Source organism: Alosa pseudoharengus, unplaced genomic scaffold (assembly GCF_046254945.1).
Source record: "Alosa pseudoharengus isolate Yale_2024_CS ecotype anadromous, Long Island Sound unplaced genomic scaffold, YU_APseudo_1.1 YU_APseudo_1.1_scf_5, whole genome shotgun sequence".
NCBI lineage: Eukaryota > Metazoa > Chordata > Actinopteri > Clupeiformes > Clupeidae > Alosa > Alosa pseudoharengus.
In genome coordinates this window covers 25,433,175-25,457,579 of record NW_027468837.1, presented here as the reverse complement: position 1 = coordinate 25,457,579, position 24,405 = coordinate 25,433,175, and the positions used below count along the sequence as shown (strand labels likewise).

General features: G+C 42.6%; 1 protein-coding gene across 1 annotated transcript; it reads left to right on the top strand.

The window, feature by feature from the left end:
* The first annotated feature begins 517 nt into the window (after window positions 1-517).
* Window positions 518-14,808, top strand: taf4a (TAF4A RNA polymerase II, TATA box binding protein (TBP)-associated factor). The gene is made up of 15 exons (XM_076269193.1): window positions 518-1,541; window positions 1,763-1,902; window positions 2,733-2,852; window positions 4,659-4,772; window positions 4,971-5,093; window positions 5,423-5,512; window positions 6,081-6,260; window positions 6,997-7,129; window positions 9,505-9,553; window positions 10,181-10,350; window positions 11,131-11,261; window positions 11,801-11,926; window positions 12,644-12,700; window positions 13,725-13,844; window positions 14,427-14,808. The coding sequence occupies exons 1-15, from the start codon at window positions 863-865 to the stop codon at window positions 14,577-14,579; spliced, it is 2,385 nt and encodes a 794-aa protein (XP_076125308.1). The 5' UTR covers window positions 518-862; the 3' UTR covers window positions 14,580-14,808.
* The last annotated feature ends 9,597 nt before the right edge of the window (window positions 14,809-24,405 follow it).

Genomic DNA, 24,405 nt, shown 5'->3' with positions numbered 1-24,405 from the left:
AATCTCCAAAAACTCCAATTAGGTCATGTGAGATTAAAGATATGACCACTGCCTCCCAAAAATATTATCCCAGCTAGGCTGCCATATGTGGGTAGTCAGGAACCAGTGTGTTGGTTTGTCGGTAATTTTGTTTCTTGAAATATGTGATGCTAATTCTTTGCTTTTATTGTCTGAGTTTTGTGGTCAACTCACACTATTGTGCAGGCACAGCCTTCTGTTCAAAGTCGATGGCGCAGTTCACACGCTTGCTGTCCCGCCTGGACTAGAGCAAACCAATCACAAGACGTATGGCTTCATGAGATATTACGTACACATCCTTCTTGCACATGCGCATTTAAGATTTTGAAAAACCCCGCCTCACGAAACTGATGGCGCTTGGAAGATGGCGGCGGAGCACGGACTGCTGGATGCAGTTTTATTAAACACGGAGGTAGACAACAAAGTTGTCTGTAATATTGTGGGATCACTGGACTGCAAGATAAGGGAGACAGGTCAGGGCACATTTGTGAGCTGAGTTGTTGCTTACCATATTGCTGCCAGGTCTGGAGGATTGAGCAATGCAAGTAACGTTACCGTTAGTGAAAGCCAAATCAGACTTCCATGAGAGACTGCAAGAGCAGTAGGCTAACAAGCTAGCTTGTTTGCTAAATTGAAAGAAAGCGTGTTAGCTAGTTAGCTAGGAATAGACGAGGCAGTGAAGCAGTTATATTTATACTTTTAAAGTAACTTTTTTGCTCACTTCAGTTGTTGTATTGACTCAAAAGACTTTCATGCCCTATCAATTGTGTAGCGTTTTTGACTTGTCACGCGCATTTGTCTCCACTGCCGCACAGGAGTTTCAGTGCAAAAGAGTGTCACTAGTATGATGTCCCAGAGTCCTGTATCAACAAGAATAACAGGACTCCCATCAGTCGCAGGATCAGAAAACGCAGTGGGTCAACCTATTCAAGGCAGAGTAGAGACCGATGTCACTGGATCTGGAACGTCTTTATTTAATCAAACTTTGAATGGAGACAACGTGAACTGTCAGAGTAAGGTGAGCGGTGTCGCTCTGGTTGGGACGCCGCTGTCAAGTGGCCCCAACGTGAACATTACAAGCAACCCTGCAGCTGCGGCCCCTGTAGTCAGCAACGGACCAAGAATGGCTGACGGCAAGACAAACGTCAACGTTATTCCCTCTAGCCCAAATATTGTAATTCGTACACCTATGAACTCACAGAACACTGTTCATTCTCCCAGTTTGGGTAGCGGGTCTACTTCGGTAACTATAAGGCCGCCTGTGCAAATGGGGACGTCTGGCGCTATTTCAAACGGAAGTCAAGTGACGACGACCACACACATCGTCACAACTTCACAAGGAACTTTACAGAGTCCGCTTTTACAAACCGTGTCGAGGACGATGTCCCCGACAGCTGTTATGACTCCTTCAGTCGTCAGTCAGAGCGGTATCCGGACTATAGCGCCACAGGTGTTCGCTCCCCGGATGCCTCAGTCCGGGACAAATCCGCCTGCTAATGTCCAGAACATCCAGCTCCCACCAGGTACTGTAATTCACAAGTAGTATCATCTAGCCGGTCCCTACACTAGGTGTTTGCACTAGACTAGGCCTTTGTTACATTTCCATTAAGATTCACATGATCTTACAATCACACAAGAATCATCATGATGGACAGACATATGGACCCTTATCCTACATCAAGACTTGTGTAGTGTATGTGTGTTTTTTTTTTTTTTTAGTTTTTTTTTTTTCGTTCCCTCCCAGGCATGGTTCTTGTCCGCAATCAGAATGGACAGCTCCTGATGATACCCCAGCAGACCTTGGCTCAGATGCAAGCCCAGGCCAAATCACAGAGCGCCATGGCACCTCGGCCCAGCACGCCCACCAGCTCCACGCCAGTCAAGGTAAAAACATAAATGGCAATACTCAGTACTAGTCCACTCTGCATAAACAATCCTCAGCACTTGTCCAATTAAAGTAGACCATAAGTTCAAAATGAATATGGAAAGTATGGTCAAGGTAAAGTACACTGTAAAGTACACCTTTTAATGAATGTATTAGGCCTAGAGTTATCTGATCATAACTATCCTAGTATACTGACTTGATGATACTCGTCATACCAAGCACATTGAGAAGTTGTAGAAGTAGGGCCAACTACCCACAACCCCAGACCAGCCATAGTCACAGGGCTTCCATAGGTCATGGAATATCATGGAATATTAGCCTAAACTTGAAATGGTCTATTCCAGACATGGAATATCAGGGTATTTTTGTTTGTAGTATGTTAACATTTATCTAGGCATTTATCAAAAGCGGTATTTTCCCTGCAGTATTTTTCCTTACTTGGTTATTTCATGCATTTCATATAATGCATGGTTACAATAATTAGCCTACTTGAACCCCTTGCTTGTCAACACCTTTTAATGAATGTATTAGGCCTAGAATTATCTGATCATAACTATGCACTATATTTTAGCAGTGTAAACTTTATATATATCTGAACTAGAGAGTAAAGCTCACAAATTGATGTTTTTTTTTGTGTGCGTGCAGAGCAAAGGTAGTTTTCTCCATTCAGTACAGGTCATGAAAATTCAACTTTTTAGTCAGTGGAGGTCAGGAAATCAGGGAATTTCACATGTGACTTAGAGAGGATCCTCTGGTCACTGAAGTGAATCTCTGATTTGGCTGCTCAGATGTTGACCCACCCTTCATGTATACCCCCTTCTTCTTATAGGCTCCTGGGACCCCCATTGTTGCCCGGCCAGTGGCCCCGCTGACTGTGAACAGGCAGGGCTCACCCACTCCCAGCCCTGCCCCAGCAACCACTACCCTTCAGAGACCACCTGTCTTACAGGTACATCTGTCTACTTATCAGGCTATCCACAGGTTTTGAAAAGTATTAAAAGGTAGTAAATTGGCCCCAGCTGTGGCGCAACTGGCTGGGGCACCTGCACTGTACGCCGGCGACCCGGGTTCGACCCTTTCCGGATCCCATCCCTGCTCTCTCTCCCATTTGCTTCCTGTCATTCTCCACTGTCACTATCATTAAAAAAAAAAAAAAAAAAAGCCAAAAGGTAGTACATTAATTTAGCGAAAATTAAGGCCCTTAAAAGGTATTAAAATGTATTGGTGGCGATTTTACGAGGTATTACTTTACATGTAACTATTTTTTTTAACAATGATTTACAATTATAACTATTAATGCAATTGACTTGTCGCTAAGCGCCACCCTTAGAACGCAGATGAGCCAGTCCAGCCTCAACTAACTGATAAAATTACAAATTAATGGTGGATTTATGGAGTTTATTTCCTCAAAAAACCCCGACTAATAACCATGGTCCAACGATGTGCATGGGAGGCATGTAATACAGATAGCCGGTACCTCGAGAGGCTAGGAAACGGGGGTATATTTCCTCAACAGTAGCCTATAGGACGCGTCTCCCACCACCGCTCCTAGACTATAAGCGCCTAAATTCACACATGATAAGTAATATCAGAGGTAGTGCCGGGCGGTGTACCGATTCACGCCGAATACCGGTGTATATTTTCGTTATGATATTATTTTTTAATATACCGCCATACGTTAGGAACGCTGTGCTGCGCAACACTGTTTCAGACGAGACCCTTTTCAATATTGCGCTTCTAAACACGCATGGTGTGACTGCGGGGCGAGGCGAGGGTATAGTGCTCTGGTGTTACGTTACGGTGAAGATGGATAGGATAGACATTCATCAAAAATTTTCCAAAATCGAAGCTGCAGAACTAGTAGAACATGATGACACACTTGTGCAAAAAAGAGGAGCCGTGTCTTGTTTGGAGGTTTTTGGTTTAAAAAAATCCGACATACACCAAACAACCATTTTATGCAAGTGTTGATGGGCTAAAGTTGTCGCGAGCAATTTGAGACTTTATAGTATTCGGATTAAATAAGTGTGTAAGTGAAATGTAAGTGAAATACAAGGCACTTTTGCATCCTGTCTAATTTAGCATAATTCACTGGGAGTTGGTTACACCAGTTAGCTCTCTTTTAACGTCAAATAAGCTTATTTTCCAAAAGGTTGACGTGTTCCTTTAAATCTTTTCCCTTATATTTGGACTGGAGACTGTTAAATGCCGTAATGCAGTTTTGTATGTGTTGTCAGGTACAATATTGACATTCTACATGAGCTATGACATTCATGTCTGGTGCCAGTTAATCAGAACATGTCCTGTGAGAGGATATGCATGTTAGAAGAAAATATGTAATTTGCTCTCAAGCTGCTCTTTTTTTGTCTGACTTCTTTCTAAAGCGGTGTCGTGAAATGATTACATTTGTTAACGTATTGTTAATTATAATAGACATTCTCTAAATCAGCCTATACGAAGTGTTGTGACTTTCTTTCTTCTTGACTAGACCACAATACTGTCCCCTACAGGATCTTGCAAGGTTCTTGTGATTAAGGTTGAAAGTGACTTGCCGTGGGAATGAATGCAGTTTAAATTGTGGTTATTTAAATTCTAACGTGGGTAAAATGGTAGTGGTTATTTAATTTCCTATGGGAACAATTAAAAAGTAGTTATCCAGCAGGATCTCGTAGGGTTTGTGATGATAGTTGTGGCCAAGAGAATGTAATGCAGGAAATTGTGGTTAAAACTGTATGTCATGGTTGTGTCTGTGAAGCATCCAGTCTCAGCGGCCGCTGGGATGACGGTGACTCCTTCTGTAGGGGCAACGGTGCAGCAGACGACACCTCAGAGGATTGCAGCGACACCTAACAGAACTGTTGTTGCCCAGGTAGCGTGTGTGTAGGGGGGGGGGGATTCTGTTAACCACTAGCATATGAGGCTCACTCTTGTCCTAAATCATACCTCTGCTTTTAACCACTCTAAAACATAAGAATTGTTTGAGGTTTGAAATCAGTTGTAGTAGCATATTAACATGAACTCACTTCAGTAACATAACAGAAACATTTTATTCTTTATTTTATTGTAGGAGACCATGGAGAATGTGAAGAAATGTAAGAACTTCCTATCCACATTGATCAAGTTGGCATGCAGTGGAAAGCAGTCCACAGAGACAGCAGCCAACGTGAAAGACCTGGTGCGGAAGCTTCTAGTAAGTGTCAACGACAGGGTAAACAGGGTGAAACAAACCAGGTATCTTTACAGAAGTTTTTTTTTCTTCTTTTGTGTTCATATATATTATAACTTTTTATTGAACTCAATTTTTTGGGTCTTAATGTAAAAAATCCATCGGTGACACTCTTTCTGTCAGTTTCATTATATAGTATTCACATTTCCCACTGCCATTAAGTTCATCAAAAGTTCACCAGTCAATGATGATTAAATGCTTTGTAGAGAAGGATAACACTAAGTGATATTACAAGGTAAGAAATGTTTAAGATGTAGAAAAGTCTCATTGTGATCATTCTAATATGTGAACAGGAGGGAAAGATTGAACCTGAAGACTTCACTAGCCGGTTGTACCGGGAGCTGAACTCCTCACCCCAACCTTATCTTGTGCCTTTTCTTAAGGTAAGATTTATGTTTCTGCTTACACATTCCCCTCCCCTTTTTATGGATCCACAAGACAACGAAGGCATTAGAAAAGAGGACCAATCACACAGCAAAGACTGGTATTTATTAACTATGTCAAGCTAGGTGTGAGAATTGTTATGCAAAACAGTAGTATTGTCATTTATAATGTCATCAGTAATGGAAGTGTTCTAATTGATATGGCTTGGATCTTAGATGCTTTGTTGCTCAAAAAGTTACACATAAGATTCCAGTCTAAAATAAGAGAAATGCACTGTGTCGTGACAGAGCTTGAGTCCAGCCCTCAGGCACATCTGCCCAAAAAATACAGAAAAATGAGCAGACAGTGGCAGAAAGCCTGTTGTGTGTGTGTGCGTGCGTGTGTGTGTGTGTGTTTTTAACAGGCAAGGATTAATGGAAAAAATTGTCTTCTACAAATATGACTAATGCTTAAACAGTTAATGAATAAAAGTGGGATTTTAATCTGCATTTGAAAGTGACATTGGATGAGAAGGACCCAACATGTTAAATATGTACGTGTGTGTGTTTTTTTTATCTCTTTCTCCAGAGAAGTCTTCCTGCTTTGCGCCAGCTCACCCCAGACTCAGCAGCCTTCATCCTGCAGAGCCAGGGCCTGACGCCCAGCCCTGTCACTGCCACCACCACTATCCTTGGCCCCAATGCCACAGCTGTGGGCACTACTGCCAGCCTCGCTGCCCCACGCCCACACCTCCAGCCTACCACACTGGTACCTAACACACACACACACACACACACACACACACACACACACACACACACACACACACACACACACACACACACACACACAGAGTTTGTGTCTGTCTTCGAAAACAAACTTTTGTAGGGTGGTCACTGTTATTTACATACGTCTGTAGTGGAATGAAAAAAATGAGGACATAAAGGACAGCACCCTCAACCTCATTTTCAGAGCACTTCTTTGGAGTCTCTAGGTTTGCCAAAACCGTCTGTCAGCACGTCCTTTTTGGTCTGGCAGCAATCGTTCAGGACTCCGCTCACTACAATATGACTTTGACAGACAAAAGGAGCTCATTTGGCATTGCAATAGCATAGGTCATCCTTCTAGGTTTTGGAATTTACGTTCTGTTTGCAGTAATTGTTTTATATTTAATCACGTATGACTGGGCTGATTGAGTTTTTCTTTGTCACTACCAACATTGTTGACAATGTAGATCCTGTCCCTTTCTCGATTTTAATTGGATAGTATGAGAGAAGTGACATTGACGAGCCCAGTGCTGTTTTGAAAGTTGAACAGATATCTGAGTGCTGCGGGGGGGGGGATATGTATAGAATATAGAGGCCGCCAAGTCTCTTGTTTTCACTTTAGCCTGTTTGAATGAAACATTAGCCAAGCCTAGAGGATACCTTCCCCATGCAGCATGTCTCTTATGATCAATGAAAAGTATATCTGACTGTGTTTGTCTGTCTGTCTGTCTAAAAAGGTACTGAGGACTCCTCAGCCGGGCTCCATACGCAAACCCTCGCAGGTATCCCTGGCAACGACCCCAATGGTGACACTCAGGGCTCAGCCACAGAACCGAGTGCTTGTGGGGCCACCGTCTAAGCTGATAACAGGTGTGTGTCAGTGCGGAGCCATAGTCTAAGCTGCTAACAGGTGCCATTGTGTGTGTGTGTGTGTGTGTGTGGCTGTATTACTGTAAGTAAACTGTTCAAAAACATTATGTATTAAAAAAAAAACACCCATTTAAAATGTTACCTTCAGATCTAATGATCAGACCTTTGATTCATATGCCAGTGTTGCCATGGACATAGACAACTTCTTTGACCTGAAGCCCCGTCATGGCATACTTTGGGGTCATAGGGCCCACCTACATGAACCCACCCCCCATCAAATTATCATTATATCACATCACAATTATTATTGTTATGCTATATTGTTATACATACACTTCAAAGCAGCCAGTGTTTAAAGTGTTAACATTGTTCACAAAAAGTTTGTGAAAACATGCACATCAGATGACTGCTCTACTAATGTAAAATATAATAACAATAGTTCCATTGCTTTTGCATGGTCAATTGCATGATAAATACTTCTCAAAACAACAGCAATTATATGGGTGTCATCGTTTTGGGATGTTTCCCTCATGCAAGCATCATACACTGGTAGGCAAATGGACAGAATATTGCCATATTTAATTATGCCACAAGCTTTTGGCCACGTTATTCACATTTGACTATACAATACTCTAGATAGTGTATTATAGTTTGTGCTCTGTTTTTATGGAAGTTGCATAAATCCACATTGTTCTATTAAATGTAGTTTCATAATTAAAAATCCTTTCAATAGGTTGAATTGGAGCTTTGCTACCAACGTTATCAAGTGGTTTCAGTTTCAGTTTTAACGCTTTTTTGTATGAATGAATTACAGTAATGACACGCCGTTGCGTTGTCAACGTGAGACACTCTTCACTTCATTTATTTCAATTTCCACAATACTATATTAGTCAGAGTTTGGACTAGCGTAACCTACTAGCTTAGCTCCCCCCACTTAGCTCTGCCTAATAATGAATTGCGCTGAAAGCAGGCAGGCACTAGAGGTGGATTTTATTGTTCGTTCTCATGAGACAGTTTGCGTCGTTCAGTTTTCCAAAATGATTCGTTCTGAATCGTTTGTTCGTTCGTTCAGTCGCATTTCCGGTGCAACGTAGTTCAGCGGTGAATCATGGAATGCAGGTTCTCAGCTCCTCGTTTGTGCAAACGGTCAACACAACACTGTAATTGTAGCGGCAAATATATAGCTGCAACTTCATGATTATGTGTACTTTTAGACAAAGCAGCAGTAGCTAATGTGTTCATTCACCTTGACATTAAACTGACATATTAAAGGTAAATAGAGTAGACTACGGCTAGATCAGTTAATTTCTTTTTTAAAAAATGTGTTCATTTATAAAGGAACAAAGACCCAGTAGGCTATGCCGACAAACATGGCTTGGCAGAAAGATTATATTGATGAAAAGGTTTCAAGTCCCCATTTTGCCTAGGCTACAGAGCCATAATCACTCTGCTTCTAGCCAAGAACGAGTGACTGACTGAACGAGAACGACAGACCGAAGTGAAACAGGTGTGGCGTGAGAACGAACGAGAAGAGACATTTATTAACCTGGCATGACACAGAAAATACAAAGACAACATGCATTTACCATTAGACAGATATTTAAATGTAAATGCCAATATTGAAATGTAAAATGGAATTGTTAATGTAAACCATTATCGTTATTTTTTATCGTATGCTCTCCCACTAGTCTCACTAGCCCATTTGTTTTTTTTCATGGAAACGGTTGCTATGCTTTCATGCCCCTCATTGGCTACTTCGATGAGAACTATTTAGAAACAATACAGACAACAGCATACGATTGGTTTGGCTCTCACCTTAGGAAGCTGGGCCATAGGCTTTCACAGCAGCACAAGGTCAGCGTGATTCAGCGACGAACGAAAGAACGGACAAGAACTGAAAAGGCAAATTAGTTCAGGTCGTTCATTTTAAAGACCTGTTCGAACGAACTGATTCGTTCACGACCGACCCACCTCTAGCAGGCACGCAGCTTTGCTGCTGGCGTTAACAGTTTGCGTGCATAGCGGGGTTTAAAACATGACTGCCAAAGTCTTAGTAGCCTGTTTAACATCCAAAGACAGTCATTGTACTTTTCAAGTGTTAATAACATAGAGTTAATATAACATTACAGTGAGCCGTTTGAGACCAAAAATAAATAGGCGGTCAATAGTAAAACGACTCTTCGACTAAAGAAATTGCCGTCGACTAATTTTCATGGTTGATTAGGTCGACTAAGTCGACTAATCGCGGCAGCACTAAAAAGCTCTTCTTTGACAGGCAAGTCCCCAACAGTCAGGTCCTCAGCATCATTCCCCAATTACTCTCTTGAAATCTGACTCCTCTCACTCACCCAACCCTCTTTCTCCCTGTCTTACAGCTGGAACATCAAAAGGCAGACCAGGAGACAGTGCTGGAGGCAGTTTCAAGTGAGTCGGACCAATTGGCATCTCGCCTGTGTGTTTTTGTGTGTATACTGTACTTGCACCCGCTTTGTCTGCAAATCTGTTTATGTAGATGTTTATGTAGAATATTGCAGGGATTGAGACCAGGTCATAATGACCCATCCTAATGACTTGATGTTGTCTGGATCAGCGCTGTTTCATTACTCTCTCATTACTAGTGTGATGGGTAGTTTCTCTAGGGAGGGTCTCTGCATCCCTTGTGGAGACTGCTCTCTGGCACTGGTTATGGCTTAGTCATAACCCTCAATAGGAGCAAAATGTACATGTCGCTCATTTGGGCCTTCTCCAGGCCAGGCAGTGGTCCACTGGAGTGCATATCGGTCCATCAATGTAAAGTGTCTTGTGGTTGACATTACTTGTTCAGTTGATGACCATTAGTACAATTTTAATTTCATCAGGCCAAAGGCCTCCATTTTCCTCATCGCTAGTCTCACAGAATGGTCATTTCCATGAGAGGTTCTGATGCCAGGTTGATATTACTTGAATGCATGGAAAAAAAAGCAAGAGCTAGATGTATATGGAGTCCAGGCCCACTGGTTTGATTGTGTGGCCCTTGTTTAATTAACCCCTCGTTTGCACGCACCGTTCCAGGGATGATGACGACATCAACGACGTGGCCTCCATGGCTGGGGTGAACCTGTCGGAGGAGAGCGCCCGTATTCTGGCAACCAACTCGGAGCTGGTGGGCACGGTGATGCGCTCGTGTAAGGACGAGGCGTTCCTTCACACTGCCATGTTGACAAGGAGGATGATGGAGATAGGTGAGGGTTTGTTACCATCTGAGAATGGATGAGCCGGATGATCTTTTACCTACTGTATGTAGCGATTATCATAATCATGATTATTTTAATCAATATTGAGATCAGGATTATTTAACACGATTAATCAATGTTTTTGGAAAAATTTTCCATTTTGTAAACTTTAAAAAACTAGATGTGCTGCATGGCGGTCCAAAATATGACCTGTCACTCAGTCCTGCACATTCTCTCCGCACTAGTGGCGGTCATAATTAACAGAACCGGAAGGCTTTAAAGGTGCCATGTGTAATGTCTGCCAAAAAATCAATTCATACTCCACATTCCATAAAAGATGGGGCAGTATACCTCCAGAAAGTGAGTTGGTCTACCCTAGAGTAACAACCGAGACACGTGTATTGCAGTTTGGCTGGCGGTTATGTTGCCCGCATACTGCCTCCCATGGCAATTGTGGTATTATGACACTTGTCGGGCTGTGGCTAGTAATTTAGCATGCTAATTCAGGTTGATATGTCTTCAGCACTATACCTTGTCATTATCGCCCTAATTTCTTCTCATTCTTCTGATGTGTGTAGCTCATTTTTTGCATATTTTTACCTCAATTCTTACACATGGCACCTTTTAAGCCTGTTTGATTTCCTTTTTTTTAATAAGATTTTGTATAACCTTGTATGAGGTTCCCTGTGTTGAATCGGGTTTAAAAACAAAGGCCGTAGCCTTTCCAATCCCAGTCTGGCCTGTTATTTCTTGGATTTTGATGTAACTGTGCCCCCCCCCACCTCACAGGAAAGAAGTACGGCATCACTGAGCTGGGACCTGACGTGGTGACGTTTGTGTCCCATGCCACCCAGCAGCGGCTCACCAGCCTCCTGGAGAAGGTGTCGGCTGCTGCCCAGCACAAGAACATCAACCTCAAGGTCTGTCAGGGGGCACAGCGACTCACATGTTGCTCTGATTTGGAGGTGTGCTGTTTCATGAAATCTCAACACAATTATGATGTTGTGATGGTGTTGATAAAGGCACTAAGTGGTGCAGTGTGGAGTCATGGAGCAGATGTTTCCTCTCAGATGTGCTAAATGTCATTTGTAGTTCTGTTTTGCATCCTGCTGGGAGCATGACTGCACAGTTATCGTCTCATTTACAGTTCCAATAATGTGCTCAATTCACAAGGGACAGATTAGTTGCTGTAGAATACATTTTTGTAAAGTAGAGTTTTTGTTAAATTATTGTTATTGTTGATGCCGTTTTTTTTACTAAGGAAACGTACGTTTAATTTATATAAAGTAATAACCATATCTGTAGGGTTTCAAGCAGCACTGTCTGTAGATGTCATTGGGATTGAGGGGAGTGAGATTAAGTGCTTCATAATCTCTACTCCATCACAAGTCCTAATCCGTATGGTGTGTGTTTGTTCAAATGTTTATGATGGTAATGTGCAGCTGGCTGTGTGTTGCAGGAGGGCGATCATTACGAGCAGGCCAGCGACGTGCGGCTGCAGCTCAAGTTCTTTGAGCAGCTGGACCAGCTGGAGAAGCAGCGCAAGGAGGAGCAGGAGAGAGAGATCCTCATGAAGGCGGCTAAGGTGAGACGCACGCAGACAGGTGATGCACATACTTCACTCGGTGTCAGTTGAGACCCCCTCGGATAGGTGATTAAGAGCTCAGTGGTGGTCGTTTTTCTTACTTGGTAAGGTAGGTCACAATCTGGTTAGCAACAGGTTAGCAACTATGGTTTTGGGAAACACAACCCTGGTCAGTGATTACCAGGTTACTGCTCTTTCTTAGCTCTGAGTCACTTGACTACGTACGGGAGATTTCAGACTACATTCATTTGTCTAGTTTCTGTGGTAGGGAGCAGGACTGAGAGAGCTCAGGCAGCAGGAAATATCATGGGGGGTGGGGGGGGACGCTTGTAGCATAACCAAAGTCCTTTTAGGCAAGTCCCTCCACTCGGCGGCCATATTGCAACACTTTTTGGGCACTTATCGGGCATCTATTTCTGGTAGAACTGCGCGTGTGCAATGCTTCACAATTCATGACACACCAACCTCGCTCCAGCTGCGAGATTACAACACATGATTGGCACGATGTATTCACATGTCAATTTTTTTCAGCGGAAGGGGCGGAGTATGTGTAGATGTTGCGTTAAGAACTAGCCCCATACATTTCTATGGGAGATTCTTTGAGTGCTGTGTCTCCTCTTTAGAAAGTCTCTGGCATTGCTACCTGGCCAGTGACAGCTCCTGCTGTTGATGAACCTGTGTAAGTGCTGTGAGTACGTCTGTTTTTTTTTTCTTCAGTCTCGAGCGCGACAAGAAGACCCTGAACAGCTGCGTTTAAAACAAAAAGCCAAAGAGGTAGGACAATCCACATGATGTATGTGTTAGATGTGTAAAACCAGATGAGAGAGCTGGTCCTCAATGTCTGTGTGTGTTGGCAGTACAGTGTGTATTTGTATGTCTGTATTTATCTCTGCTTGCCATGCCATTGTTGTGTTGGACCAGCTACAAGTAGTGTACAGGGTTCCCACAGGTCATGGAATGTCTGGAATGTCATGGAATTTTGGAAAGTCTATTTCAGACATGGAAAGTCAGGGAATTTTATCATTTTGGGGGCAAAGTTATGGAATATCAGGGAATTTTGTTGTAGCAGTTTAAAATATACTTGCCAAAATACATTAATACAGATATATTCCACTCAGAGTTGGTGTATATCTGGTTATTAGCTTTACTGCTTTAATGCTGAGTAGTTGTGGTTAGCCCAACTTTGTTCATTCAATACCCATTTATTTATCTCCCGCTCTAAAAAAAATTAAAAGATTCTTGGATGCTATGTGACTGTTCTGAAAGCTTTGGTCGGTGTATATTGTACCCTTCATTGTAAAGTAGTTCATGGAAATTAAGTTTTTTTTGTCAGGGAAAAGTCATGGAATTGACTGAGTGGGAACCCTGAGTGTATTTCACTGATTATTTAAAACGGTACAACTGGCAATTCAATTCAGGTCTTGTGATCCCATGTCTTGCTAACAATAATGTCTTCATCTCTTCTTGTCTATTGACATATTTTAAAAGTTGTAGTTGGCATTGCTAAAAGGCAACCTTGTGATCCTAATTTTACCCAAGCAAATCCATTGAATTGAGTCCTTGCTCCCAGAAAGAGCTTTTGTTAGTTTACGTGTGTGCGTGTGCGTGCGTGCGTGTGTGTGTGTGCGTGCTTGTGTGTGTGTGTGTGCGTGCTTGTGTGTCAGATTTTGTATTTATTGTCATATATTGTGACTGTGTGCAGTTGTTTGTCTGTAGGCTTCTATCTGAGTTTGATTTTGTTATGATTGTATGTGGAGAATAATTGTTATTTGTGTGTGTGCGTGTGTGTGCGCAACAGATGCAGCAGCAGGAGCTGGCCGAGATCAGACAGAGGGAAGCCAATCTGACGGCTCTGGCGGCCATCGGCCCCAGGAAGAGGAAGAAGATGGACTCCCCCGGCAGTGCTGGGGCTGTAGAGGTGAGGGCTAAGGCTGCTCTGACTCGCCATCATCTCAGACCTGGGACCACATCATAGACGCCATCACATCAGCTTTCTAACAACAATGATTTATAGATATAGCAGATTAGATAGCTATGAAGTTGCCAGGATACATGCAGCACAGTATGCTGGAACAATATAATGGAACAGCAAGAATGTTCAGAGAAGATGGCATTGTAGAAGGAATGCATATTTTTTATGTGTACCTATTTTGCATGTGTACATTGTATGTGAAACATTTAGCATTTATTGAAACCGGAATGTGAGACTATTTCTCTTGCACACTACCCCTCATAACTTAACCTCTGCGTCCCATCTCTTAACCCTTAAAGGAGTACCGTCACACCGGTGTGATGGGAATGTTGAGAAATGAACGTTCTAAAGAATATCTGGGTTCATTGAATTCAACATAGAATTTTAGAACCTTCAATTGTTGCGGAACTTAGAATGTTCAAAAGCCTACACCTTTAAGGGTTAATGTCCACCCTCTTTCTTCTTTTTCTCTCTCTCTTTATTTTCTCTCTCTCTCTCTCTCTCTCTCTCTCTCTCTCTCTCTCTCAGGCCTCCTCCTCGGCCAGCTCTGGCTCGGGTTCATCCAGGCAGTTCACCCGTCAGCGCATCACTCGTATCAACCTCAGGGACCTGCTCTTCTGCCTGGAGAATGAGGACTCCACCAGCCACTCCCAGCTCCTCTACCGCGCCCTCCTCAAGTAGATGCCACGACCACACCATCATGACAGTTTCACTTTTAAAAATATATATTTTACATGTTTCTTTTGTTTTGCCTACTACAGCCCAGGGATTTTTTTTTCCTCGTAAAATATGCAAAATGACCTATTGTACAAACATACTGTGAATCCTGAGTACGGAATCTGTTTTTATATCTGTGATGTTTCTAAAAAAATGTTTTGGAAAGAATAAAACCGACAGAGTTTCTATAAAAGGTGTTAATTTCATTTCTATATTCAGGCATCACATATGTAATGCAACTGTTGTAATTACTCAGTTGGCTTGCCAGGGGTCGAAAAAGATGGCATGGGTTAAAAGGTCTAAAATATCTGTTTTATTCAAGACCAGTTAGGGGAGAATGGCATTGTTACAATCTTAATAACTTCAAATCACTTCAGGGATCATTTACACAGTAAGAATTTGTCAGCCTTTCAACCCTTATAGTGTCTGCAGTATAGATGCCACCAGGTGGCAGTATTACTCCGTATTTCATGATCTGGCCCTGCCGACCAAATTGAATGACGGGTGTGTTAATATCAGGGTGCGTCTCCAGAACAGTCTTTGTCAAATATGTGTATCTATCTAAACCACTGCCACACTGCTTCTGAGAGAAGTTTATCCTCTTCCATCATCACTTTTCACCTGTCATGTCTTTTTTTTCTGTGGCAGGAGGCACGTCCGCGAGTTCTTTTGATTCAGACACCCTGCCGATTCACAGGCTAATGCCAGCTCCTGCGGACAGCGACTGGCTAGCCGCCGCCGCTGCAGAGATTTGATTTTGAGTCATTACCATAATCCATCTGACACACCATTTCCTTCAGCTCTGACTTAGTCCTGCAGGATACCTTTTCAGAATATGAGATCAAACATTCCATTTTTATGCGAAATATTCCGGCATTTATGTTGTAGTGATTGGCAGAGGTCTTACATTGTCATTACAAAGGCATCACTTTTTTTGTCTCAAGTGAAGGCTAGTTGAAGGAGTCATGTATGTCTGGACGGTAGCTCCTGATTCTTTTATCCAAGGTCTGCCTTTAACTTAAATTCTAACGTCAACATTTCAAAGTTTAATCAACTGACTGGTGATGCATGCAGGATTAACTCTATTCTGCCAAGGGTAAATCCAGGGTGAGTAGGCTACTGTACACCATGGAGGTGCTCATACAAGTCTGTTTCATAGAGAATCCAAAAGGCAGAAATTGAAAATTTGAAATGAAAAAATCCCCTGCAGTCAATGGTCAAAGAACTTTCAAAGGGGTTCTGCATTTATCAGTGTGTTCAAAGTGGCCTATAACCAGATAAGTTTCTTCAACTTTTAAGTTATGGTGGAAGGCAGCATTGATAATCCAAAGGTAGCCTTTGGAGTGGCTTTTCCTGGCTGAAGCTAAAAAATTTATCTGGCTGGTATACAATTATGAAGGACAACCATGCATACTCCTTTGCGAGCCAATGTTGGAGATCAGCACTATTTGAAAAATCTTTCTTGGACGGCACTATTTGACAAGTCTTTTCAGTCACTCCGTAGATGGATGCAGTGCCAGGCGCCGCCATTCTGAGTCTGAGATGCTCTTTGTGGAAAAGCTTGCCCTCCTCTGTGTGTAGACACAAGCCAGCGATTTCCTGGGTAATTCTCTTCTCAATGGCCGACTGCCACAGTTCCTTGGGAGTTTAAGTCCACATAAGCTCCCTCTCGAGTACAAGATGAAATGGCTGGTGCGGCCACTCTGTTGCCTAGCTACAGCGCCCACTTGGCGTGGGGCGGTAAGCAGGGTATGAAGGAAATGGTCTCTCGTCGTCGATAATAAACATCGGGCCCCTTGCCACCACAGCAGGAGTTTTATCTCCGTGCGTAAGCTAATTCCCAAATAACAGCCAAAGAGCCGTGGCACGCCTTATAGTCTGCCTCTGTCCCAGTGGCTCATGCATGTTAGTGCCCAAGTGCCCAATATCGTTCGGGCACTGCCAGCTGGACATATTGAAGGACCTTCTGGGCCTGTGGTTTGATGCATCTGATTATCTGTTGATGGCGAGAGACATGCATCATTCATCCGTGAAGTCTATCTAACAACAATTAATTTCACCTTTGTGGAAAGCCTTCAACTAAATTGTGATGTTTTGCCATCATGTGGAATTATTTACTTGTAATGTCACATGTCTGCCAATTTCTTATATGATGTGTGTCACGGTGAAAATAAGAATGGCCTCAAGCATCTCGAAGGAGAGGAATGCAAGACAGATTTGAAATGCTCTGCCGAGTCTGTTTCATCCATGTTAAGTGCATGAATGTTGGATGCATTCATATTCAGCACACAGTCTTGTTAGACACACTCATTTTAGGGGGGATTAATCTTTAATATTTAATGTCCAGATTTCCATCCACAAGACAGCTTATGCATACTGTAGTTCTATTTGTACCTTCTATCTCAGCTGTAGGTCAACATAAGAGAATTACCCTCATTTGAATTCGTTTGCATTCTAAAACTTGTGATTTGCACGCACCAAAAAAAGAAAATGCAGCATTCATTGATACGTGCGCATGCCTATAGACTCTTTATCTACATGCATATCTACACATTGACTCATGTCAAGCTGACCAGTATGATCTGAGTGTGAGTGTGTGTGTGTGTGTGTGTGTTTCCCGGTTGATAAGTCTGTCTGGCAGTAATGAGGAGCAGGGGTCTTTGTGTGGATCACCCTACCGTGCTGTCCATAAACTGTGTGGAATAGGATTCCGTAACCTTGCATCTCTCCATGGAACAGGAATGGGCATGAGGTTAATAGCCCGATGACCTTTTAATAGGCTGCTCCAGTGACAGCTTAAAGGAACCAACAAGATGACGACCCTTGCCCCACACCTCCTTTCCTCCTCCACTACTCCCTTTCTCTCTCTCTCTCTCTCTCTCTCTCTGTGTCTCCTTCCCTCTGTGTGGACCAGGGATGAGGGCTCAAGGAGAGATTAACTATCCACATTAATCTCACTGTTAGCAGCAGTATGCAGCCTGTGCATAGTGAAGGAGTGTGCTGCCTTAACCAACACAGACGTTTCCAGCAGGCATTCATACTCAATTATGCGCCAGTGCCCTCAGCAGAACTGCTGGATTCTAATGTCATTGAGGGCTCTTGTGAACTCATTCTTTTCATACCACTGATAAGACTGGGGTGAACACTTAAACACATGGACAATTTTAAATTATTTTTATGACTTACAGGTGTTCATGCCCTTTAAATGTACAACACCAACTGGGGTGGGGGGCTGATAAGCATTTCTATAGTCGTCGGCATATAAGTATGTATGAGTAAGTATGAGTATAAGTATATATACTCTTTTGATCCTGTGAGGGAAATTTGGTCTCGCCATTTATCCCACTCCGTGAATTAGTGAAACACAAACAGCACACAGTGAACACACAGTGAGGTGAAGCAAACGCTAACCCAGAGCAGTGAGCTGCCTGCAACAGCCGGGCTCGGGGAGCAGTGAGGGGTTAGGTGCCTTACTCAAGGGCACTTCAGCCATGGATGTGGACATGGGAGTGCTCAACCACTTCCCCCGCCCACATTTTTCCTACTGGTCAGGGATCGAACCGGCAACACTTCGGTTACAAGCCCGAAGCTCTAACCAGTAGGCCACGGCTGCCCCACTGGCTACTTGTGTAGCTAGGCCATTTTATGACAGGTGTTAGCCAATGACTGCTTTATTTGTATACAGATAGGATCATACCGAGCTGTTTGGCAAAACTTAAAATCAGTGATGGCTGTAGTTATTGTTTTTAGACCATGGACGTGGAGCAATTTGTCATAGCAATCAGTGGGATCTGAGAAACTAGAGCGTAGACTGAAATCAAATGAAACAACTGAAGGCAATCATGGCAGTGATGCATTGCTCTAGCATCACAAATCTGAAAACTTTTTTTTTTTTTTTTTCAGAAAACCTGTAATTATACTAAATCAGTGGAACAGCATATTCCACTGCAGTATGGCACACACACGCACACACACACACGCACACAGGCATGCATGCATACATAAATACATGTGCACACACACACACACACACACACACATAGCAGACCATTTGATGTGGATGACACAGAGCCCACTAATGATAACATATACTTGGTGGTTAGAGGTGCATTTGCATTGATTACTGTTCCTCTCACTAATTATTGATGTGCTACCAATTAGGACTGGATCTGGGAGGCAGTTGAGTGGAAACTAGAGGAGGCCTGCTGCCGCATCTGTGTGGGCTGAGGGATGATGCAGGGTCAAATGAGGTCAGCTCAGCTGCATGGAGCAGTGCTTAACCATCCGAGTTGTGTGCAGGGCTTTTTTTGTAATTCGTTTTTGAGATTCGTGCCAATTGTTGCTACAATTTCCCGGAGGGGATAGATAATGTAGTACTTACCTACATACTAGGATAACATACCATACGTATCTAAAATAAAAGAAAACCTAAAAACAGATAGGTTTTATTATCATCTCCCTAGTTTCACCTAGACATCAGTGAGATTAGAAATGAGATTTAGGTATTCGAAATGAGATTTTATGGACCACGTTTTCTCTTATGGTGTTAAAGAAGCGATCTCAACAGGCTCACAAATCAATGATCATTGTTGTTAGGAAATGACTCACATACCCTCAGAAGGGAAGGCATTCTTTGCACCTATGACTAGAAGACTGCTCAACGCTATGGTAAGTTAATTGGTCAGTTATGACCAACTGGTTGTCAGTTATGGAATTTCAAGTGATATTTCCTACTGTGTCAAACTTCCAAAGGGGAGATGCTAACTGGTGTAACCCACTTCCAGTAAATTATGCTAAGCTAGGCTAACAGTGTCAGACTAGTTATTACACACAGAGAAAAGAGGGGTGTATCCTCATTTCTAACTCCGACGTAGGTGGCAAATAAGTTAATTTCTTAAAAAGTTGTGGAGTTCTAGCCTAGAAATCTACAGTAGACGCACCCTAGCGGCAGCAAATTACATTTGCTTCCAGGGCTAGTCTAGCAACTCTCTGTTGGCTTGTGAGCTCGAAAAATTCAACTTCTATCAGGCCAATCAAATCGTGTATAGAGTCGTTAGGCGGGCTTAACATAATGATTGATGGCAGAGTTGCAACGGTTTGGCTTGAATTTCCTGCTACTTGAAAACAAAGAAGATGGATGTTGCTGTTGGCCAACAGTGTGACACGAGTTAAGCTTGTTTTAAGATGGCAAAAGTTTGAACTAGCCAACTAGCTCCGCTGGTGGGAAAACGCATGGGACTCAGCGCGGTCTGGCTCGTCAGGCTAGTGGAGTTCCTTTAAGATGTATTGAGAAACCCTTAATCATGTTTGTCATGTATGTAGTAGGCAACCCATTAAACTGTCCCTGCAATAACATGAACAAATCTACTTAACCGTAATAGGCCCTTGATCACTTGAGAAATGAAGGACTGCAGACACAGGATCTTTAGCAGTGTTGAGCAAGGGTGCAGCTGCACAGTTGACACGCACAGACACAGAAACACACACGCACACACAGACACACACACGCACACACACACACACACTAAGTTTGCTGGGAGGTTAGAGAGGTAGGGTGAGTTGCTCTTATCGGTTGACTGATTGCTTAGTCAGTTCTACCGTTCTCTTCCACTTATAACCCCCATGAGGACAGACTGTCACTTAAGCAGAACTTAAGAATTCTGTCCAACATTATCGACTACCCTCAGGTGATAGTTAGCCTGATAGTTAATAGCCTGGTAATGAAGCTGGCTGCCGCATGTTGTGTGCACAGTGGGGCCGTGATAAAGGAAGCCCCTGAGCCCCTGACTAAAATAACCTATAGATGGAACTGTCAGCCTAGCTCCTCACCAGTATCAGGTTAGGCTTTGGATGAGGGTGTGTGTGTGTGTGTGTCTGTGTGTGTGTGTGAATGACTGAACCCAATGAAATCCCTCACACCTAGACTGGCACACACACACACACAGCCTATAGACATATGCTGACACGTTTTTCAGAAAAACACACACAGGTGATTGTTATCTGAACATTGTTGATTGTGGTAATAATGACAGTTGGCAGGGATGCTTCTTTGTTTTGTACTTTTTTCACTCTTCATGGAAACACCTGAGAGAAAAATAAACCTTTCCACTAATTACGACTGAAAACTTCCATCCGTTAGTCGCACCAGCGTATTTTTTTTGTCATCCACACTTCCGTTTGGTAAGATGGATGGGCTGCACATGTGCTGGACGGGAGGAGAGCAGGCAAGCACATCACAGATGCATCACTGGAGTGAACCTCCTCTACCTCTCCTTTATTCCCTCGCCCGCCCTGCTCAGCTTATTCTGGATGGGAATGTGCTGAAACAGCTAAACTGCTGTATGTGGTCGGCATGTGGAGAACCACCCACCCATCCACACACACCCACACCCATTTAGGTCTTCAGATTAGAATGAATTTGCCTGCATCTAGATCACACATGCATACAAACTTACCAACATAATACAGAATGGTACTTTGAGTTTTATTAATATCCACAGTATTGGCACATTGTTGTTTAATCATTCTCTCTTTTTAATCATTCTCTATTTTTAAATGATTTTACCTGAAGTATTTATGTTTTCTTTTTATTATGATCTTTACCTTTTGAACTATTCTTTGACTATATTGCCCTTCTATGCTTTTATTTGTTATTATTGTTTGGTTTTGTTTATGTAAAGCACATTGAATGACCTCTGTGTATGAAATGCGCTATATAAATAAACTTGACTTGACTTGACTTGTTTAAGCTGTCAGAAACGTCCTAGTCATGCTGTTCCATAACCTACCTAGCTAGCGCACCATCTTCCATTGCATTCCATGGCTGCACTAGATTGCATGTGAAAACCACACCAGAGAACTGCACCAAACACAAACTCACACAGGCATCTGAAACACATGTCTTTTGTTCAGAATGATTCTAATGCATGCATATGGTACTTGCATGCACACAGAGTGGTCATTTTCAGAGGGTGAGGCTAGCCCGTGAGGAGCACCTTGGCCACACAGCTGCAGGTCCTCCACTCCAGCCCGGCTCAGCTGATCTAATTTGCAGCCTGGCCGCGGCGAGCCACGTGTTGGTCTTCTGCTGGCTCAGCGCAAAAATAGAGCCAGTCTAGGGGAAATTTCACTGCACCTCGTTTCATCAACACTAAAATGGTAAACAGTCAATTAACCCCTACCCCCCCCCATCACACACACACACACACACTCACACACTTCACTCCACTGACCTAGTCGGATGGCACGCGTGCACCATATACGCCCAGGCGAGTGAGCGAGTGAGTCATTTCCAAATTGGATTGTTCCAGCTGATGGCCCCTGAGATTTTCGCCTTCGTTGGCAGCAGGAAATGAATCCTGTGCTCCACCATCTCAAAAAAGGCCCACTTTATTTACACCGCACTGAGGTGGTGGGCTGACGCTGGGCAAAAAAGCAGTCATGGCAGTGTGATACCACTGAATGATTTAAGGCATATTTTTGAACTTTACAGCTTCATCTCAGCCCACTGCTATCTTTCCTTTGAACAATTTAGTGAAATTGAACATAAATCTTATTTAAAAAATGACTACAGACTACATATGCTCTCCCGTTCTATGAAAATACCACAGAAGTATGTGTTAATACAAAACATCAAGGTTGCCGAAGCCATGTTGTTGATTTATTTTACCATTTGATAGCATCCAGCTCTGGCTTTTATGGAATTTACTTGCTGCCTAGCCAAGCAGTTATGATCGGAGTCAGAGTTTGTGTCTCTTATCCACTATGTAAATGGAAGTGGCAGCTGAGCTGAACTATCTCTGCATCCTCTCATTTCCTTTGGCTTCATGAGAGAAGTAAGAGAAAAATGCAATATTGTGTGGAAAAATCATTTGTTTAGGAAAGCAAACAACAGCATTGATATTCATAGTCACTCTCTAGTATGTGTTTATGGCCCCGGGACACAGTCTTAAAGCTCCCGGGCAGCAGTAAGAAGGGTTGTGTCTCCTTTTTATTCCTTTGCATTTGTGTGACTTGCTCTTTTCTGAGGTTCCTGTTAATGTCTTCTTTTTTGTTGGAAGCACATGTGTGTTTTTCACAAAGCCCTTGCAGCTATTTCCCTTGGGATGTGATCAATTTGAACTTGAATGGAGGCTAGTCCCATAGAGGACTTAATGGCGTCTTAAGAATTAATAGCCCTTTTAATTTAGAGGGAAAAGGGAACACAGCATGTCTTCTTTTAGCCCAAAAATGTTTAACCTGCAGTGTTTCGCTTCACTGCAGTGCTATTGATCATGACAGCAAGCTCACGATCATTTTGTCTAGGTGTATGAACCTGCTCAAAACCTAATCAGAGGGAAATACTAACAAAGTTACTGTCACTGATGGCCTGGGTGAACTCAGACGAATCTATGAGCATGTTTGAATTTGATCAGTAGCTCTATCTGTCTTTGCTCAAATTCAAGCCCATTTCCGAAACACTGAAAACTTAGGAACCAATCACAAATGTTTATCCACCATCGGGCGGGCTTTAAATGATGACAGACAGAGGAGTATGGTTAACAGTGCTGTTGAGCAAATTAATTTGATTTAAAAAAATAATCGAATTAATTACATACTCTGTGATTAATTAATCTAAATTAATCGCATATATATTTTTTTGCTGTGATAGTACCTTAAATATTGAAATTCAAATGAATCATTGAATAATCAGCATTAGTGACATTAAAGTTCAAAAACTTTTATTATTATTTTCACTTCAAATAATGGCCATAATAATCTATGATATGACTTAATATGCTGAGGAAATCAATTCAAAAGTGGAAGAAGTTTTTTTTCACATACAAGGCATTTCAGGCCACAGATATAACCTAGGGGACACAATGAAAATAAATTGATGTGCAACTTTAGAGTTGACGAACTTCGGTGATATGCAAATTCCTTGCTGCAGACATTGCAGAGGGCTTTATTTTAATCAACACTTTATTTTTATCAACATCAGGCCATTTTTTTAAAGTAAATGTTCCAATCAATGGTCTAGGCAGCACATTTTCTTCTCTCTCCTTCATTTTACAGTCTAATGGTTACTGACTAGAATGGCTCGGGGTCAAAGGTCACACGGAATCGATTAATCTGAGTTATCTTTTTTAATCAGTTATCTCAAATTAATTAATCGAAATTAATCAGTTATTTTGACAGCCCTAATAATAATAAAAAAATATTGTTACTGGTGGACACAAATGAAAATTCCATGAATTCAGTATAGATTCTGGATATAGTATAGAGCCCCCTTTTACACAAACTAACCACTAACTTATCTGAAATCCCTCTCTTCCAATTAAGGATGTCAAATGTGGATTCCACTCGGCACTTCAGCTGCCAGATTGCATAGAGACTCGGAGGCAGTTGGCTGCTAAGTTGCTCGCCTGATATTCAAATTCCCTGTTGGTCAGAGTTTGGCTCTCTTCTCCTGCCACCTGACTTGCACTCATTTGCATTCTCTACCACTCAACCACTCATTCACTCAAGACCCCCCCCCTCTCTCGTTCTGTGTCTTACTCTCCCTCTCGCTCTCATACTCCCCTCTCCCTTAGTCTCTTACTCTCTTTCTCTCGGGTTCTTTCTCTCTCTGCCTCCTTCTCTACCACTCCTATTCTGTGCGCTCTCTCTCCCTCTCTCTCTCCCTCTCTCTCAGGGGTGTGTAATTGCTGGCTGTGCCTGATGAGATTAAATTCAGGGATTAATCATGGGTCTAATTGATGAACACAGCCAAGGAGAGGCAGAAAGCCCAGGGGCTTGGTCCTGGCTGACT

Bases quoted from the DNA above. Each gene is read 5' to 3' on its own strand.
- taf4a (XM_076269193.1), top strand. From the start codon at position 863: ATGATGTCCCAGAGTCCTGTATCAACAAGAATAACAGGACTCCCATCA. The intron at 1,903-2,732 runs GTAAAAACATAA...TTCTTCTTATAG, and splicing joins CCAGCTCCACGCCAGTCAAG to GCTCCTGGGACCCCCATTGT. The intron at 5,513-6,080 runs GTAAGATTTATG...CTCTTTCTCCAG, and splicing joins ATCTTGTGCCTTTTCTTAAG to AGAAGTCTTCCTGCTTTGCG.